General features: G+C 36.9%; 1 protein-coding gene across 4 annotated transcripts; it reads right to left on the bottom strand.

The window, feature by feature from the left end:
- Positions 1 to 588: 588 nt before the first annotated feature.
- On the bottom strand, positions 589 to 19,654 carry LOC147540007 (histone acetyltransferase HAC1-like). Of its 4 annotated transcripts, none has more exons than XM_086639334.1 (18): positions 19,243 to 19,654; positions 18,920 to 19,031; positions 18,124 to 18,457; positions 13,495 to 13,600; positions 12,881 to 13,196; positions 12,328 to 12,810; positions 10,377 to 12,217; positions 8,859 to 9,155; positions 8,498 to 8,776; positions 8,077 to 8,205; positions 7,314 to 7,514; positions 7,013 to 7,155; positions 6,592 to 6,904; positions 6,333 to 6,472; positions 4,003 to 4,081; positions 3,510 to 3,896; positions 1,278 to 1,495; positions 589 to 1,174 (listed from the first exon to the last, which is right to left on the bottom strand). In XM_086639334.1, the coding sequence occupies exons 3-18, from the start codon at positions 18,315 to 18,317 to the stop codon at positions 1,060 to 1,062; spliced, it is 5,241 nt and encodes a 1,746-aa protein (XP_086495460.1). In that variant the 5' UTR covers positions 18,318 to 18,457; positions 18,920 to 19,031; positions 19,243 to 19,654; the 3' UTR covers positions 589 to 1,059. The 4 variants fall into 4 exon arrangements, with proteins under 4 accessions (XP_086495460.1, XP_086495462.1, XP_086495461.1 ...); XM_086639336.1 differs by having other exon boundaries at positions 10,377 to 12,019; positions 19,243 to 19,607; XM_086639335.1 differs by having other exon boundaries at positions 19,285 to 19,606.
- Positions 19,655 to 21,517: the final 1,863 nt, after the last annotated feature.

Below are 21,517 nucleotides of genomic sequence, written 5' to 3'. Positions count from 1 at the left end.
TTGTAAGCAGATCGCTATCATACACAAGTACTGGTAAGCTACCATGTGACTATCGTGTAGCTAGCAGACGCTTCCACCCATTTGTCTTTTGCTAACAGAATTTGTGGAATATGATTGAAGTACGAAACAGAGGTTCTATTTAGTAAGCACTCTCAGGTCTAGCTATCTAGCCATCCACATATCTCCTTCCCAGCTGTAACTCGGACAAGATGGGATGTGCTATATCATACTTGGTAGTGAAAATTTTGTAGATAACTACTCAGATAATCGAGTTCGACAAACAAACCAGATTCAATAAAACAAACACCAATACGCCAGTTCGGACATACTTGAACACGAATCCACTCAATAAAAAACTCGGACATACTTGAACGCGAATCCAACGGGGAATCAAGTGCGCATTAAAATAACAGGATTTTCAAGGAATGTGTGCTTTATCTAACTGTGCCCTCTCACTAAAAGAACCCTATATCACTGCAGTAGAAGTGTAGAACTCAAGACTGAGGTCGACCTAAAATGTATACATACTGTATGTGTAACTGAGGGGAGTTAGTTTCATTGCGTGAATCATTAGATACCACAATGCAATTGTATGTAATATCATCTTAGTTTCTGATAAGACGATAGAAGAATGGAATTCAATAAGAAATTACACAACTACTTTTAGTTCTGTTTTACAAGTACTTCACAAATTTGAAAATTGTTGTGCACCAACCACAGGAAGGATGGTACTTAAATACAATGAATCTAACATCAGAGGAGCAAATAAGACAGATCTCTCTCTATATATATGGAAGGACGATACTCTATCGACTGAATGAAGACTGCTGACGGCAGCTCCTACCAACCAAGAGCAGCTTCTAGAACATGAATCCCTCTACTTCATATGTATTTGAAAGATCTTTGAAGTCTTTTCTCCTTCGACTTATGTGCAGTTTTTATGTACATTCTATTGAGATTGGTAACAATCAGATTTTCTTTCGGAGTAGCTTTGGAATCTCTTATCTCAGTTTGGTTTCTCAGATGCTCTCATCCATTATGTACACACAAGATGGTATGTCATCCATTGTTTCCAGCAACCTCGGCAGCTCGTTGTCTCATCATCTCCATCACTGCAGCTCTACGTCGAGACTCAGCTTGTTGATTCAACCTCTTCAAATGTTCTTTTAAGTCTCTGTTGAAAATGACAAGAAAACAACATTCAGACAATGGGTTGTTGGACTTGGATAACATCCGCAAATAAATAATAGAGAGAGAGAGAGAGAGAGAGTACGCACTTGCAACGCGGGACACGACATGCTGATTCTTTGCAAGTACGGGCATGAAGTTGAAGGAGATACCACATTCTCTTACAAAGAAGACAACCTCCAGAAGCACGGGTTTTGCAATGCATACCATGGCGAAATAGCCCCTTAACCTTCCGACAATGCGGGTACTGGCATTGCGATAATTTACATTGAGAAGCATGAATGAGAAGGTCGAGCATTTTCCTCAGCTGCAGCACAAGATCATCCGATTATGTGAAATGTTATTATATAAACCAAACTATTCTTTTATACCAACAATAATGGATACCAAAATATGGGTAAGTCAGCCAAAAGCAAACCAACTTCATTTCATCATTTTATGGCAACTTTTGTATTGTTCTACATTTCAATCTCACCAAAATATTTCATAAAATATGTATTCCCATTCTAATACATAAATCGTTTCATGTTAAATAAAATCATCTTTGCAGTATATGCATGTCTTACTGGTGCATTCACACAACAAGCACAGATAATCACTCGTGTCGCAAAAACTTCAGAAAATGCCTACACAGGTTCTGTGTCTGTCAGGCATACATTCTTTTCTATATTACACTTGGGCTCTGCTTCGTATCCTGGATATTGTTGAAAATGCCACAACATCTCGGTTATACTATTTCAATATTTTCTTTTTTACTTTTTTTTTTAATTAAATACATATATTTATTTATCGAAGTTGAGGGGAGGCTATAGACCCCTTTAGTCCTTACATAGACCCGCCACTGCCCATAAGTAGGAATGTCTGGGCGTTAAGAATATAAAAGCCATGAATGAAGCCATCTCAAAGTGGTTATAGAGATTTGAGGAGAAAACTTCATTGCGGAGAAGGAAATTGGCGAAAGTATGGGCAGGAAGTTGGTGACAGGAACACCAAGAAACCAAGAACATGTATAGCTGCTCACTTTGGAGAGGGAACTTGAATAAAAAAGCTAAGCTTGATGGAAGGATCAGAAGAAAGGTAGGAGATGGAAAAGCAACTATTCTGTCATGACTATTGGTGTTCGACCATCGCCTTGTCAAATGCAAAACCTTTATAGTATTGCTCTTAAGAAGGATGGTCTGCTGTTGGAACACTTGGATATTGAACAGGATGACCAAGCATGGAATCTTCATCTAAGGTGAAATCTAAATGATTGGGAAATCGATGATGCAATATCCCTACTTGAGTTGATCAATCCTGTTGTGCTGAAAAGTGAGGAGGACTCAGCTTGGACGAATAGAGAAGATGAAACCTTAACAGTCCAGAACTGCTATTGAAGACTCAATAACGAGACAGTGGAGCCAAGCAACTACATCAACAAACTATGGAGAAGAACATCCCAAGTAGATTTTTTTTTCCATTTGGGCTGTGCTATCCTTGATAAACTCCCCATGGAAGATCAGTTGATAAAGAGCGGATCTAATAGACCTAACAGATGCAGCTTACGTAAAATGGAACCCGAAGACCCTCATCTTTCCCTTCATTATGAGGTAGCAGCTTCCCTGTGGCACATCTTCGCGGCAAGCTTCCAGATTGCATGGTGTCCCTCAGAGAACCCATATAGCATTCCAACAATATGACCAGTTGCATCTCCCTAAGCAAGGCAGGAAATTATGAAAGATGACCCCACATGCTAGAATATGGGCCATTCGGAGGAAAGGAACACTGCCAACTTTCAATGGGTAAAAGTAAGGACTGACAAGATTATTGAGGATGTCCAAGTTCATTTACATCATTGGAGTAGAGAGGACAAATTGGCGAATCTTTGTTCTTTTCTAGACTTCACTTTGTCTTGGGTGCCATAATTGATATATTGCAATATTTAATTTTGGCTTGCAAAAGCCTTTCTGCACCTTCCACATACTGCATGTGAGGTCTTCTATATATCTTTCATAATCAGTATTAATTCAAATTGTACAAAAGAATAATATTTGCAAGAAAATAAGCGGATACCAACATCTAATACCACAATAATTCCCATTATCAGCAATTTCTCATCTCTAAACTAAGTTCTCTAACCTTTATAACATCAACTAATTGAGTGATTTAGCCTCAACGTTTTGATTTGGTACTGGCATTTACTAGAAAGTCGTATCTAAGTATCAAATTGCTGACGGGCTTGCATATCGAAGATGTAGACCTCTATCAAAGTGAAATAGGAAAAGTAAAAGCAAAATACGAACATTGACAAACCATAACTTCATATACGGAAAACCATTTACCTGTGAAACTCTTATTTGCCGCGCTTCCGTATTTTGTGCATCACGTTCCGCACTCGATGGATGATTAGTTAACATATGAGGATGGTCAACACCTTTCTGATAACAAGCATTGCATACATCATAGTCAGGGCAGATTTCACAGCGCCACCCCTGACCGGCTTCGATTTCTTGAAGACAACTGTGACAATTACTGACAAAAGCAGGTGCAGTTGGGTTATGGAGATGATATAGAACCATCATTGATGAATGCTTTGCCCGACGTAAAGTATCGTACTGATAATGATTTCCTTGACAAAGACTCAGAAATGCCTGTCTGGTGTCAAAGAATTCACTTTCTAAAATATCATCTGGATCTTTGGTATCCACCGGCACATCTCTTATCTCAATCTGCATAAACATTCCTTGCATTAAAGATTTCCATGACCATTAAGCTCAAGATAAGTTACTATTCAAGAACCCAGAAAACATGGAATGGTATTAAAAGAAAACTTACTGGATGAAATGAATGTTTATCCCTACTGTTGATCGGGTGCTTCTCTCTCTCCTCAACCTTTTGCTCAGAATCATAGCACCTGCAACAAGGTTGAAGAACAAAACCGAAAAGACCATTAGTTTCTAATCATCACTGGTGAATATTAAAAAGCTTGGCTGAATATCAAAACTATGCTCTTTGTGACTGCTTCGAGAAGCCTATTGCACGTGGATCAAGAAATATATCTCTTTCTCACCTTACTGAGCAACAGTAGGTGATGTGAACCGAGACGACAATAAGATAAAGGTTTAGATAGTTTTGTAATCATTATTTTATCGTTTTGAATGTTATTTAGGATTAGTTCAGATTAAACTTTTCTGTTTTAATTAGGAATCTGCTTTAGGATTAGATTTAGTTTCCTTTTTCTTTACGGATCTTATTCTACATGCATTAAGTTTTCCCGCACCATATTTAGATCTGCCCCTTCTTCTATCCGGAATTCCCAGCAAATCCTTGATTCCTCGGATACAATGAGATGTCACACCTCGCGAATCTTTCACTCTAACTCCTCTTATTAACACCATACGGAGTTATAAAGTGATAGGAAAGAGGAACACTATCTCCTATAAGTGCATGTATCAAGCCGATTGGAGCAGGCTTGACTTTTGAGTTCATTTTTGATTTTTTTAGTTTTCAGTACTTTTTTTCAAGTTTGCTTAAGAGTTCGTTCAATGTAGTTGAAACTTTTGCCTCTTTTAAGCTTAGCATTTCGATTTATTTAGGTGTTAAGCACCAGAGAGATAAGAGAAATGCTTGCAAAACTTCAATAGTCTTACCCATGTCAAGCTTCGACAAGTGTTCATGGAGATGGATAGAAAGGTAAAAACCCCGAGTAAGACAATGTGGTAAAAATAGAGAGACCTTGTGGAAGACTGCCGACATTGAGCACCAGAGAGATGAGAGAAATGCCAACAAAACTTCAATAGTCATACCCATGTCAAGCTTCGACAAGTGTTCATGGAGATGGATAGAGAGGTCAAACCCTCCAGAATAGGGTTCAAGAGTTTAATATCAAGCATTCACAAAATCACAAATTGAATACACCTGTAATACTCTTTCTCCTAGCGCATCAAAAAATAAATCATTTGACATTGAGTACTTCCTATTTTTGATGAGTACAAAGAAGATGAAGAGAAACGTGTAATTGAAACACCTCAAGAGTACGATGACGTAGCAACAGAACGGAATACCTGTGGAAGTCCCACGGCAAATATTCAAGATATTAGAGAAGAGCTTTTTGCATATGCCACAACCCGTCGGCATCATCTTTCAGCCATCACAACTTCCTTCATCTTACTGAAAGAACCCACACGAGTTGATAGTGGTAAAACTACACAATCGTTGCAACAACGATATGTTTACTCTTCGATGTGTATAGGGAAGATTTTACAACCTAAAACACATTTGTTTAAAGGAAATTTGGAGTATCCAATTTGAAGTTCCTTTTCTTGCACGTACTACAAATCCGAGGTTCGAGGAAGTTCTCATCGAAGATTTCGGACATTTGGTGACACAAATAACAGATCATTTGAGCATTGAAAGTAGATACAAAAGCAAAGTTCGAGGATAAAGTTTCTTCGAAAGGAAGGTGGATGACGCGAATTGGGAAAAGATCCCTTACATAATAAGTTTCTCACTTTCTCTCTTCACTTCTATTTTCTTTTCTATCTTATTCTTACTATTAGATTTGATTTTATCCATAGCTTTGGTAAGTTTCTCCAATTCTAATTAGACTTTAAAAGCCCATCACATTAAGGAACTAATATTACTATAAATAAATGTTATAGTTTAGTGAAGAATTTACTTTCTTGTTCGAGTTTCTATTAGAATTTGTCAAGAAATGGAATTTCGGTTTCGGTGGAAATTTCAGTAGACACAGAAATGGAAATATTTCGGTCATTTCGACCGAAATATTTCAAATTTATTTCCTTGACAAGGCATTGTTAATGGAAACTTAGTTAAATTTCACTTTCGGTGGAAATTTCGGTACGCATGGAAATGGAATTATTTCGGTCTTTTCGACCGAAACATTTCGATATTTAATTCCTTGGACTTTGCTATCATAAACAATAATAACCTCCCTATCTTGCTTTCGCTTACAAGTTCACATCATTCCCCTTTGTATTTTTCCAGGAAATAAATAATAGCCATCTACACGTCCTAGTTGCTAGCAAAATAAATAAGTAATTTAAAATCTGATTCAACAAATTTTAATTTATAAGAAACATCGTAAGAAGTGCAAAAGGTAGTTCAAGCATATAAATAGATAGTTCTGTTTACAGATTTCTTACTTGTCACAAAGTTGGAATTTTTTGCATTGCTTGCACACCCATCGATTTCCAGATACCATTAAATGACAACAATGACTGCACGAATGTTGCAAGTGTACCATGATAAAATCTTCCTTCATCGGGCTGATGGTCTCACCAAGCTGTAAATGATAAATATGTTGAAAATGTTGGATTAATAGCAAAGTAAAAAAAAAAGGTATGAACTAATAGAACTCATACAAAAAGAACTATAACGATTCAAATTGAAAATAAATATTACTTTGTGCATTAAGAGAAAATCTTTTGAGGCGTTCGCAGAGAGATCGGTCTGACCAGCAGCTTTTAGAGCCCTTTTTGAAATAGTAATTTTTGTCTTTCCTTTCTTTTGTTGTTTTGTACCATCTTGTTCTTGTTGGATTTGATTGATCATATCCTCGGCGGCACCAGGCCAGTAGTCACCATCAAAATACGGCAATCGAGCTGCGGTTACCTTAGCCTTACATTCACCATTAGATACGAAAAAATGGTCATATAAATTAGTGAGTTCAACCACAATACTCTCCTTGGAAGCCTTCCGTAGCATAGACAGATACCTACATGAAGAAATGCACAATTATTACCAGAGAGGTATTAGTGAAGTCAAAGAGGGAAGAGTTGTAGCAACTATTACTAAAAAAGATAACAAAGATTATTTAGCTCACCACTCCCGAAGTTTATCCGATTTAGGTGTTTTTTGGATTTCGGGATGGCAATATAAAATATAATCTTCACCCTTCAATGGAGGGCAAGCCCATATGTAGCAGCTTGTGAACCCCCGGTTCTTGCAATATTCGAGGTACCCAATCTGGAAGAGAAGCACAATATGTATAAATGTCACTATTTTTATTAGCTCCAAATTGTTCTAAAAAAATTAGAAACAACAAAACTTCAAGTATCAGACTGAATAACATGGAGATAAAACTAATCAAACTTGCAGTGTGAGTAGAAAAAACAAATTAGTACCAGAATTTCATGATAAACATATGTCCGGAGAGCCTCTCCTGTAGCTGTTTTAATATCAGGCCTGAAGTATTTGACAGAATCCAGATACGAAAGATACACACGGCGTTGGTTGGGGTATTGAGATTCTGAACCGAATTCTTGGACATACATGCCAAAAAGGCACACTTCTACACCTTCAATCTTCTGAAACAGTAGAATAACCTGCACGAAACACAGTACAATATATTATCAGGCAATTAATCTATCTCTTTTTCATTTTCTACTTCTTTCTATAGCCGTAACTTATAATGTTTTAAAATAAAATTTTACGCCTCAAGACGGTTTGCTCTTACAGGGCGAGGCGGTGCCTCGACGCATGCGCCTCGATGCCTTAAAGCCGTAAACTATTGTTTGTAAGGAAAATGATATCAATTATGTAACAATATAACATAGTTTTCTACTTTACTACCATAAGATAAAGTGGGAAGTGTTTAATAAACAAAAAAACTAATCTTTTTGTGTTACCAAACAACTCAAAAATAACAAGTGACTTCAGATGCACATGTTTCATTCTCGAGTTGAAATACGTATGTCTCGAGGCATCATGTAACTGCCTCGCCTTCAGGCACGCCTCGAAGAGTTCGCCTTAAAAGTTTTTTAAACATTCCTGTGAGTCTACGACTCCTATAGACATCAAAGTTTCTTCCAGACATAATAGAGTACACACATATCTCACCAAATTACAATTACAATTAACAAAAAGAAAGCTCTAACTCATTCACACCTTGGATTTATAAGGGAAATCTGATGGATAGTTAACTTCTTGAAAAATTTCTAGAAAGCGTTGCTTCACTTCCAACTTTTTGTCAACTGATGATACAACTCTGACTACAAGTGCTTCAGCTCCAAGGATCTGGAAATACCAACTACAATTAGCTGACATGTTTTAAGTTCGAGGAATGGACAGCTGGAACATTAACTCTTTGAGAAAACCATTTTCCCTACCATGATTTATGCAAAGTTTATAATGACAATGTCAGAAAGCATATACTGTATGTCAAATGCTCCATTAACAGAGATCAACTTCCAAGTTCAGAAATAGACATTTGGAAAACCTCAATTGCTAGGGAGCCAATTTTCCTACCATGGATTTTTGCTAGGTTCACAATAATCATATAGTTGCAACATAAATTCAAATAGATCACCTCATCAGTGCTCTTCCCAAGAAGAAACGCCCTTTCTTGTTTCTCTTGCTTTAAACGCCGGAACAGACGGTGTTCTATGAAATCACTGAGGATAGTTCTTGGCAAATCTTTTGCACCAAGAACAGAAGATTGTGGCAAGGGCATTCTATCTCCTCTTTCAACCTCTACCATGTAGCAATTAGGACAAGTATATTCAGCTTGCCCACCATCATTCCTTCGAGCATTAAAGAGGGCACATATCTGATGTTGCCAGAGTTCACATTTATCGCATTGAACCCACTGCATATAAACATAGAATTGTGACCAAAGTCATGGCCAGTTGAGAGCATAAAAAGAAAAATTAAATGGAAATAACACCTACCCCTTCTTCAGTTTCCTCATTATTTCTCTTCTTTTCCAGCCTTATCTTTGGAATAAGAGCTCCATCAACCTCTATGTGGTCTCCACGAGCCTCATTATAGCAAGGAGTGCAAAAGTAATGCCGTGTATCACCACTTCCCATGGTATGAAATGTTGCGTTTCGTTTTATTCGAGCACCACATGGTGTGCAATAGATAGGTGGAGGTTCAAAAGCAAGTTTCTCCACCGCACACAACTGACAAGAGTTTACATCCATAGAATGCTCCATTGCTTGGTTCTTTTCGGCCTTCGCTTTACTCTGCAAACAGAAAATTTTGAAGGAAAAGTGAATTTGAACTCAGTGGTCATCACAGAGGAAAGGAGGAAACTTTATTATCGTTCAATTGTACATAATTTACAGAATATTCCACTTAATGGTACTAAAATATGAAAACACCCTCAAAGTACAACATAACTTCAACTTCTCTGATTAAATTTGAAAAATAAAATGGATAGAGAACGGTGTCCACAACCCGCAGAAAAAGATCAAAGGCGTCATAAGAGGATATCAAGGGCATTATTTGGTATATTCTAGATGAGGAGCCCAACTTGGATGTTTACATAATGAAGGCCAATCATAGATAGGGGCATTAGTATTCTACAATGTTTAGCTACAGTTCTGAGGCATTGAGTTCATAGGGTGGTTAAGATCCACAGTCAAGAGTTCTAAAAAGTGATGGAATATGTGAGTCATTTCATTGTGGACTTGGAAAGTTATGCAAAATTCTCAGATGGGTTTAATGTTTTGTGAAGTCAAGGAGTTAGTTCTTGTCTCATTAAGTTATGGAAGTTCATCTAGTCTACAGGATACGGGTATCATCTGAACTAAGGGAGATGAACAAATTTACAGAAAAGTTTGAGCCACTATTCCAACTCTTAAGTTTGTGTTATGCAAACTTGCCCTAGTTCTGATGCCGAAAGTCACTACCGGTGATTACTACTTACGTGTAATGATTCTAACATATTAGCAGTTTACCTATTTTCAAGTTTTTTTGCCCAGGTGTCAGGTTTCTAGGAGTCCAAACCCCTATTGGTGCAACATTAGTACTTTATCTTTCTATACCTTGACATTTTCTTATCTTTCAATGCCTTTGATATCAAAATAAAACCTTAATGGTGTTTAGTTTCACAATATATCCACCTTTTCCCTCCTTTTTTTTCCTGCATCACCAACCCAAAAAACTTTCTTCCAGTAACCAGTTTAGTTCTAATTTGTTTTGCATCCATTCTTAAGAAACTGTTTCTCAACCAATGAACAATTTCCTTTCAATTGCGTCTGCTAGGTCTACTGGTTTATCAAGGTAGTCAATGCACATCATGATCTCCCAAATGGAAACCTCGATCATGCTCAATTTTAGAGGAGGTATTCTGCCACTAAATAATTATAGCTATATACTGCATCTATGGTGTACATGAGACGATTTAGATATATAGGAAATGTACTTGATGCAAGTATAAGGAAGTACAAATATGTCCTGACCTGACCAACCCACTGCCTGAGACCCACAATATGCTCTCTTATCTGCTCAGGAGTGAAAAGTTCCATCAAAGAAACACCCTTCACTTTTGGCTTGCCAGATTTTCCTGCTGCATTTTCCTCAGGTACTGAAGCACTTTCTTGCTTACTCTGATCAAATCTTTCCTCAGCGTTCATGCTTTCTTGCTTACAAAGATTAACAGGCTCACTGGAAATAATAGGTCCATCCACAGGCCTTTTTATGTCAATATCAACAGATTCATCTGTCTTGACATCATTGACATCCGTACTACTACCAGTTGCAGAGTGTTCATTCTTGTCCTCCATAAACTTTGATATGGAAGCCATTTGCATATCAGAATGTTGAGATATGTTGGGTTGTTCATCATGGGTTACTAAACTTTGGTCTATAGCAGCTCTTTGCATAGGAGAACATTCAACACTGGGACCAAGAGAATGAGATGGATGATCCATCTTCATGCGTTTCAATGAAGGCTGTAAATCTTCTGAAGTTTCAGCAATTGAAATACTAGCCTTTGCTGTTAACCTACCACCATCTCCGGCATTAAGGGATTTCCGCATTCCGTTCATGGAATTTGTTGGACCAGTGTCAGAGAGAGCAAGAGTGCGTGCTTTACGATGTTCCTCAATATATCTACGGAGCGGAATACAGAGCGGACAATTTAGATCCCGACAACTCCTAAAATGCTGAATCAATCTCCTGGTAGAATGGCAGCGCTGATGTGGGCATTGATCTATATTGCACCTTGACATGTGCTTTAACAACTTCTGTGCAATAGTACAATTACGTACTGCACATTTTCCTTCAGGAGCTGAACAGTTACGAGCATGATACAAGAACAAAAGCCACCTTCGTTGGTCAAGAAACTGCTTCTCAGGGTTTGTGCTGTTACAGGCACCTGCTGCAACGGTTGATGCTTGGGGCATCAAGGTGTTGCTTGGAAGTGCAGTTTGGCTCGCAATAGATCCTTCTGAAGATAAATGTGGCTGCTCCACTGCATCTTGTTCTGATATTTGTTGGCAAACCCCGTTTTGGATATGCTGCTCGTTTGATGACTGCTCTACTGTGATAAACTTTTCTTGCAGCTGAGGATGACACTGGCCTTGTGGTTGTGATTCACCACCGAAGCAAGCAAAAATATTTTGAGGCTCCGCAGCCAGATCTTGAGGTTGGAGCATCTGGTGAATATGCTGAGAGGTCTGTGATGGAAATGAAACGGGAAAATTATTCGCTCCGAATTGGTGACTTGGCATTTGAGTACTTCTATGATGTTCTTCAGCAACCCTGTTCTGATGTTGTAGCTCAGAGAGTTCAAATTGTTCAGCATCTTCAGAGTGCAGGACTTCATTGCGAAACTCCATTACATGCTCAGGCACTACTTGACTTCCTAAATGAGGAGCTAGTTGGGATTGTCTTGAAGAATCATTTTCTAACAAAAGTTGATTATGATGATTACTTTGCTGCTTTTGCTGGTTTTGAACAAATAGTTGTTGCTGAAGATTATGGTTCTGGTGAAATGTGTGCTGCTGAAAATTTGAAAGATATTGTTGATCATGGGGTGATTGGGAACTCGTCTTACATGAATGATCAAGCATTTGAGGCTTTCCATCAGCATTCTGCTTCGCTGCGTGCAAATTAGCTTGATTAATCATCAAGGAGTTAGTATTTGTATTTGACTGCATGCTCACAGGATTCATGTTTTGGTTATCCACTGAAGATCTAATAGACGTTACAGTACGATATAAGTTCCTTGATCCAGACAAATCATCAGAGTTCATACTATATCCATCACTTTTTAGCGGCATCATTTGTTGGGATATCGCTGTATTACAGATGATTAAAGAAAAAGAAAATCTCTTCAGTTTATATGGGAACTAAAGTACTTCAAACAGATGCTTTGAAACAAGAGACTGAGAAAAAGAGTGAGCTTACTCGGCATTAGCTGTTGTTGCTGATCGCCGCGTTGAGGTACAGACATCGGCGAGTTCCCATAGGCTGACCCAGTCAGATAGCTATCAGATGATGCAGGACCACTCATCATCATGTTACCGCCAATCAAACCTAACCCACCATTTAAAGTCCCATTTGGAAAACCGTAAGGAGGATCCTTTTGCTGCAAGTTAGATGCTGTTACAGTGCTTGCTTGACCTCCAAGGTTTTGCAACATGCGGCGGTTTTGACTACCAATTTGATTTGAACGTCTTACTTGTGATATCATTGCTGATTCAACTCCAGAAAATCCACGTCCACTATTAGAAGTTTCTGAATTAATGGAAGACTGGGTGTTGCTCATTCCTGGAGTAGGAACCATCTGACCTGGAATTCTTGGTGCCATCACTGACTGAATCATGTTGGTCCCACCAGATCCAAAGGACGTACCACCAAGTGATTGTTCATAGCCATTAGTTAAGGATCCTGCAAAACGAAATTTTATTACCCTGAACTGATGAATTGAGCTATCAGAATTACATATTGTTTAAATTACCATTAGACGTCTTGAAGGAGCTACCATGCATTGAACCACTAGAACTGTTGGTGGTTGGCAATATTTGGCCAGTTTTGGCAGTATTATGGTGTACGTTATTGACACCAGCTGACACAATCATTGGATCGGACGCAGAAGATGGAATTGTTGAGTTAAAGTTCCCAGTGTTTCCCATACCAGGGGTTGGTATCATTGTACCAACTGGTGAGGAAGAAGAAGTAGGGCGAGCTAACTTTTGGCTCTGGTTTACACTTTGCAAATATCTGATCACAGTAAGAAATCGCTGCTCAAATGTTTCCATGTTCACGTACTCCTCCTATAGTGAAAATAAATTAACAACATCGTAAAAGTCATCGTTTAATAAGAAAACAATTTTAAACATATCCATATTGGTGAAACAGAAGACTGAGAGTCATGGGCCTATTATCAAGTGAAAAATATACGAACAATCCTAAACAAGTTAGCCTTAGTGAGCCAAAAGCAAGTGATTTTAACAAGATATATTTCTTCCAAGCTGCATGCTCTTTAAAAAACTTCTAAAAGTCATCAAGGAAAAGTTTGCAATATAGATGGTTTACATAGAGACAAGGAATTGACGCATGAAACATTCAAACCTTTGAGCCAGCATTTCTGTATAGAAGTTGCTCCACGCGGGTTACCGTATCTTTGATCCTTGGAATCATTTCTGGATTAGGTTGCCGTTGTTGGAAAAGACGGTAACTTGAAAGAGTTGAACAGTAATTGAAATTAATAAATGAAACAAATAAATTGATATCAATCATTACAAAATTCACTATGTGACAGGTTTTAGAAGATATAGCATTTCAAGGAATAAAAAACGATGATCCCAGAAAAATAATTCAATGGCTAGAAAAATGGACTTAGCCAAAACCAAGTGTATGTCATTAGTGCTATCTATGATGTCCTCCATGTGACATTCTATATAACGATGGACAGAGTGATAAACAATTCTGAAGAGCACATCAGTATATTTCAAATCCAAATGCAGTAGCCTAGCCAAGTGATGAGTAAGCAAGTACTACATCTTGGTCTCTAACCTTTGTACGTTAACTTTTAAATTCGTATTAAATTAGTTGCTTTAAATGAGTTTTGCATGGAACACCCAAAAATGCTGGAGGATATGATGATATGCGAAGTAAAGTAAAGCAGGAGAAACCCATATTCTTTTATGCAGGTGACTGGGTTCAGTCGATGTTTTAAAATACGTTTTTACACCTCAAGGCAATACACCCTCACAAGGCGAGGCGGTGCCTCGAGGCGTAAAAAAAAATTCCTAAGGAATACGACATCAATTCTTTAAAAACATAAAATAGTTTTTCTACTTTACTACCATAATTTAAAGTCTTAAGTGTTCAATAAAAATTTTAATATTTTTATGTTGTCCAGCAATTCGAAAATAATAGGTGACTTCAGATGCACACTATTCTCGGGTCCAAATGCGTACACCTTGAGGCATCAGGTGACCGCCACCCCTCAAGGTGCACCTTAAGGTGTACGCCTTGAATGTGTTTTAAACATTGGGTTCAGTAATATAAGTCCATCATGGTGTCACCATGACATCTCAGCAATTCAGCAAAAAAGGAGTGGCCAATTTGTGAATGCCCAGCTTTGGAAGGGGCACGCAAGTTATTAATTTGATTTGGTTTGTGAAACCAAAACTTCCAAACAAAAGAAATACGGCCACGTAAATCAAGTTGTTAGCTTTGGAAAGGAGTCGCCAATAGAGTAATTGATCATTGACTTTAAATTAAAATTATCAATGTTACTGGCGGACTCCGACATCCTAGGCTTTTCTTCTCGTATCTTTGAACATCTTATTCCCTTTAATTTACTTTTGCATAATCCTTACTAGTTAATACCCTAAGAATTTGAGTGTTCACATTGCTAGTTTGTTAATTACTGCTCAAGTTAGTTTAAGTTCCAAGCAAATCCTTGTAGACATGCCATTTTCTCATATAATCTATGTCTCAATCTCGGTCAGGCGGAAGGCCGAGACCGAGTCATGACGAGAAACTTGGCCGAGACAGCAGGTACAATATGTTCCCGCACCAAGACCTAAAATATAACCTTCGATTCTTCTTTCATCCGATTTGTGGAATCACCTTCTTTTATTTGAATCTTCTTGTGTTCTTCACTTCTTCGTAGTTCTTAATCTTAGTTTGTACTACTTTAGAGTAGTATCTAACTTTCTAAACCTTTTGTAAACTTTCAAAGTTTTTATAAGGCAAAAGACCTAAAATATCTATACTATATTATTGCTGATTATCTCAGATTGATTGGGAATAGAATAAGTAGTTAAGAAGGTAATAAATTGTTAGTGTGCAATTAGGATTTATAACTTCTAAAAAGAAGTCCAAAAATATTTAAAGTTGTTGTTCGGCCGAGTCAAGTAGGTTTGTCTCGGTTTGGATCGGACGAGATGGACGAGAAACTCAATCAAATCCTAACTCGGTAGTTTGGCCAAGTCTCGTCTCGTAAGGGGTCCGAGACCCAGCCGAGACACGAGATTCTCGGCCGAGACAGATTAAATAGCATATAATTCATGCAGTTACGAGTTCTATGAAATTGGAATCTCACTAACCTATTAATTAGGTAGCCTAGACTTAGCAGCAAGTTTTGGTTAGATTTCACAAGATTTTGCTACTACTCCGAGCAAAACCAAGTTGCCAAAAATAATAATGACGCAGCGGAAATCTCCGGAAAAGAATTAGAACTCCGTCTAAAACTTTTAAAACTCAGAAAAAGTCTTAGAACTCCGTCTAAAGACTATAGAACCGAAAGTATAAGAAGTAATACTAAAATACTGAAATTTTATTGATTGAATTGAATGAATAAAACAACTACTGAATCCCCTTTATATAGACATTAGAGTTTTCCTAAACCTAAACAGACTCTAATTAACAATTTCTAATAAATAAAATACTAGTTTCCTAAACCTAATCATATACTAATAACAACTTCTAAATAAATAAAATACTAGAATCTGAAACCTAGAAGGTTTCCTAAAAATATAAAATTACTAAAATTAACAATTCTCTACTAAAAAAATAGGAAACTACTAAAATAACCTATTTGATGATATATAAGATTTTCAGAAAATCTTCTGAAAATCTCCCTGCATCAGTCTCCTCCACTTCAAAGAAACTCGCCTCGAGTTTATTGATTGACTTGAATGTTATCTTGATTGATACTCCCTTGATATATCCTTCTCGTGAACTATGCATAGGAATTACCAAACTTTCAGATTTGACTGACGATTTTATTATGACATAGAATATTTTCGGTCCATATTTGTAATTTGACCCAAACTCACTTTTCAGCCCAAAAATAAACTTGTACAGATCATGAGTATAGTGATTGAAAATTATGAACTTCGATGAAGACTTTCGAATAAAATTACTTGTCAATCCATTTGAAACAATTTGAGATTCGCATAATTCTGAGAATGGATCTTCGTATGAAGGAATTTTAATTGGATCAAAGTCTAACTTGCGAAGTTCTTCTTTTGAATCAACTTCCTTTGATTCAATTTTCTGAACCACTTCAATTTCCTGAACAACGTTCTTTGTCTCAATTTCCTGAACAACTTCTTTTAACTCAATTTTGTTAACAACTGACTCAATTTCTTGAACAACGTCTTGAACGACTTCAATTGACTCAATTTTCTGACCAACTTCTTCAGAAACAAATCCTTCATCGTGTAAATTGATAGTAGGAGACTTATCCGTGAACACAATAATGTTAGATTTTGATTCGTGAGTAATATTACTTGAATTTTCTGTGCTCACAATTTGTGGTGGTTCAACATTCTCTACGGGAGCTATTTTTACCTTTTTAATGTTTAAGTGAGGTTGTTCTTCCCTCCGAAATCCAAACTTCCTATATTCCCGTTCCTGAGCTTCAATTTTTAGGGCTAAGTTGTACGCCTCCTGAATAGTCCATACTGTAGCTATCCCCACTTTTTCTCGCAAACTAAATTTTAATCCGCTTAAAAATCGATTTGCTACAACATCTTCATATTCTATAATGCTCTCCATATTGTTTCTTTGAGCCAATTTTGAAAACTCCTCATAGTACGCACTCACTGAACGCAACCCTTGTCTACAGTTTTGGTATATCCTTAACAAGTGTTGTTGATAATCAGGAGGTAAGAACCACTCCTTCAAGTTCTCTTTCATAGACGGCCAACTCTGAATTGGAGCCCTTCCTTGTCTCTTCCTTAGAAGTTGTAATTGATCCCACCAATCTGCAGCACTACCTCTAAGTCTATAAACAATGATTTTAACTACCTGCTCATTGAGAATAGTAGCACACTTATTAGTGACATGTCGTTCGACCTTATCTAGCCAATCGAAAAACTCTTCAATAGTTGAATACCCGTCGAAAATTGGTATTTCTTCGTTGATCTTATACTCATTATACTCTCTACGTGGGTACACTTGAACTGAAAAACTGTTACCATGATAGTAATTCTCCATATTGAGTGATTGATAACAAAATAGAGAATACTAATAATAATCTGATTCTTTTTTTTTTTTTTAAACCAACTTTAGATGCATCTTTGGCAAATCCATCGATGTGTTCTAAAGTGATCTTCGCGTAGATGATATCGAACCAGGCAAATCCTCGCTCTTGATGCCAACTGACGCAGCGGAAATCTCCGGAAAAGAATTAGAACTCCGTCTAAAACTTTTAAAACTCAGAAAAAGTCTTAGAACTCCGTCTAAAGACTATAGAACCGAAAGTATAAGAAGTAATACTAAAATACTGAAATTTTATTGATTGAATTGAATGAATAAAACAACTACTGAATCCCCTTTATATAGACATTAGAGTTTTCCTAAACCTAAACAGACTCTAATTAACAATTTCTAATAAATAAAATACTAGTTTCCTAAACCTAATCATATACTAATAACAACTTCTAAATAAATAAAATACTAGAATCTGAAACCTAGAAGGTTTCCTAAAAATATAAAATTACTAAAATTAACAATTCTCTACTAAAAAAATAGGAAACTACTAAAATAACCTATTTGATGATATATAAGATTTTCAGAAAATCTTCTGAAAATCTCCCTGCATCAAATAATTTATTTGTTCAATCGACCAACGAGTGGACTATAGTTACAACTTACAAGCATGCATCGCAAGGATGCAAAACTCACATTAATAATTAGAAACCTTAAAAATGACCAATGTAAATATTAGTTAAACCTTACATTTTCTGCCGAATAAATTGGTGTTTCATCTGATACTCCTGATCCATGTCGGAGTTACTACGGAGACCTCCCAGATTTTGCATCTGGGGAGCTAGAGAACCACCACTATGAGCAGATACACCCAGTAATTGAGAGCTTGCTTGGTTGGGAACTTGCCCTGAAATCTGTCCTGACATATAGGTCTGAGCTTGCATTTTTACTTTGTATGCTACACTTTAAAGAGGTAGAGACAGGGTTTGGCAATTCCACCATTGAGACCTCAATGACCAAAATCTATGATGCAAAGGAAACTCTTCGCTAAAGTCCCATTGTGCTCCATTACATATCCAACTATCTGAAGAAAAACGCAGCAAAATTTAATGAATTCAACGTGGCATAAGTAAATCCTTAAGCACATTTAAGAAGATCAGGAAGTGAACTAGACGGTAGAATTTGAAGCCATGTCTAAGAAAGACTAGCCAGATTAACCTTAGTATTCAACTTGTGACCTTGGTCACAGACTCACAATATTTCTACAAATAATGCATTCTCGTCATTGCATTCTCGATCAATTAGATAAGTGGGTCTAAATCAATAACAAGGAATCAGGGCAATAGATTTTTTTTTTTTTTTGTTAAGAGAGGGCAATAGTTGAACTAGTCAATAATAATGACATTTGGTCCTAAACAAGTACCGAAACAATGACAACTGAGGAAGAAATATGATCTCAAAATGATGGTAAGTAACAACAAATTCTGCTATTCAACAAACACAAAATCGAAGATTATAATGTTACAAAAATAGGGCATTGATTTACCTTTGCCAAACCAAGACAGAGCACAGTGATCTCCTTCCCACCAACTATTAAACAATTATCTTCCTCAAGTAATACACACTTAACCAACACTTGAAGTCTGATAAATTAATCACTGAAACAAAAAACAGCAAAGAAAAATAAAAACTTATTTCAGAACTGTCTGACTGAATCTAAAACAAAAAAAAAAAAAAAAAACCCCAAAATAGTTAATCAAACATAAAAGGCATTTACTTAATTTGAGTAAACAAAATAGAGAAATTTCAAAATTGGGTGAGTAAAACTGAAACCCTAATAATCGAACCATTAAATAAAATGAAACGAACCTGAAAACCAGATTAACTAGAGCAAATTGAAGCTGTAATTACCCGATCGGAGCTGCGATTAAATTAGTAGTATCAACGAATTCGAATCGGGGGATGACAAATCAGAGTTGAAGAAAACACGTCAATCTCAAACTCAATTGGGGATTTTTTGGGGGCTGATAATCTCGAGGTTAGATTAAAAATAATAATAATATTTAGATAGAGAGAGAATTTTTAGTGAGAGAAAGTAAAAGAAACAATTAAGACTCAAGACCTTTTTATAAGTCCGTCGCGGGTATTTGGTGTTTCATTTTAATTGACGGAAAACGGGAAACGAGTTTTCAAAGAAAAAATAGACCAAAAACGAGATAGGCTCGTTTACCTCCTATTTCACTAAAAAGGTAGAAGGTTTTTAGCAACGTTTTTTTAGATTGTTACCCAAAAATAAAAATAAAAAACTTTAAACAAAACCTCGGGAAGATGATTACTAGCTATTTGACAATTATTCACGGCATCGGTTACATGGGATACCAAAATATTCCTATTCAGTTGAGGTTATTATTACTAGGATGATTACGTATCTACGACGTATATGATATGATTTTTTTGTCACGTGTAAGATTTGTATGATACAACAATGTTGTTATTGTGTTGGTGGTTATCGATGTTTTTTTCCCTGAAAAGACAATCATTCATTCACGGAGTCAGTATCTTACGAAAGTGTCTCGTGAAACTGGGAATAAGATTCTGCCAAAGAAGTTCATCGCCATACAGAGTAGCTTTCTTAGCTAGAACATCCGCTACTTCGTTTCGTAGTCTATTTACCTGAAGAAAAGAGATATTAGCAAAAGAAGATTTGAAAGATCTCATGCTTTCCGAAATATGATTTGTTGTGTAGTGGAAGTTTAAAATCTTCACATTCATTCTATCAATATCCTCTTTGAGTCACATTCAATTGTGACCTTTAATAACCACCTTCCTGTAATTGCTGGCCATGATCCATTAAACTGCATGAAACGCCTCTGTAGCTTCTCTTTCGTCTACTAATAATAGCTTGTCCATATATATTGGGGTAGTGACTTAAGAAACCCACAACACTGCACAATGTGGGCGCTTTAGTGTCACAACTCGCGAGGTTCGATTGGAACACTTATCTTTTCAGAGTTGAGATCTAATACGATGGTGGATAGATGGAGATCGAATAAAACAAATATGATGGTCAGACAATTGGGGCGATTAGAATCTAGCGGTCCAAATAAAGGACGTCTACTCACATAAGGTTGTTGGAGATCAAACAGTGGAGATAGTGTGGTCGTTGGAGACAGACACAGTAATATGACTTGTGTCTGTTCACTTCCTATATGTACCAAACTAGTTCCCCAAATAAAAAATAACAACATTGTAGCATTCGTAGCAGAAGCATTAGAGTTCCGCAATCACTTAGTTCGCCAGAAGTTTGTATTGCTAACTCACAGTTCAATAAACTATCGAAAAATAGACATGCCATTGAGCCTCTATAAACTAACGTTTTATTATGGGAGACAAACACCTAGTCTGTTGGTCCAAGTTACAGAGTCTAAATTGTCTTAAGGACAAAGATTACTCGACTCAGTGATTCTTTAATCTCTTATTCTTTTGATATCACTATTCTTTTCCATTAACATCTATTTTTCAAACCAAATACAAGGTTGTATTTTAAAACAGGAATAAACGTCTAATCAAACTTGCGTATATAGTGGGTTGATGCGAGCTTTTCATTTTAGCTTTTACTCAATTATTCTTCTTCTTCTCTTGTTTGTTACCGTTTTTTCTCTCTCTACTTTCTCTTTCAATTTTCCAATCTCAAAATTAATCAAACGTTAAACCAACAAAAACCATTAATCTTTAGGTTTTGTTTTGTTGAGAGGATGAAGAAACCTTAGATGGATGAAAAATACAACCCTAGATTTGGAGATGAAAAAGTCCTAGATGGAAGAATCAACAAAAAAGAAATCCTAGAATTTTGTGAGATTTGGGAAAATCGACCATGGTCGTCCACCGAACTAGTCAGTCCGAAGTCCAAAATAGGGATCCGGATTTGGCCAAGTCCGAAGGTCCTATCGGGCTGAACAGTCCGAGTCTTTTCGGACTGGGCCAGTGCGAGACCATGCTCTCGGACTCGGACTGGTCAGTCCGAACGGGGGGCACCTACAATTGTCGGGGTTCGACCGTGGTCAAACCTTCTAAGGAGGTCCCCACAGTCATTTATCATAAAGGTGTGTAAACTGCATCAATTCTAGAATTGAGTAATTGTGGG

This window comes from Eschscholzia californica, unplaced genomic scaffold, assembly GCF_041429995.1.
Source record: "Eschscholzia californica isolate CP2 unplaced genomic scaffold, dmEscCali1.0.p SCAF_5, whole genome shotgun sequence".
Taxonomy (NCBI): Eukaryota; Viridiplantae; Streptophyta; class Magnoliopsida; order Ranunculales; family Papaveraceae; genus Eschscholzia; species Eschscholzia californica.
This window is presented reverse-complemented; position numbering and strand designations above follow the sequence as displayed.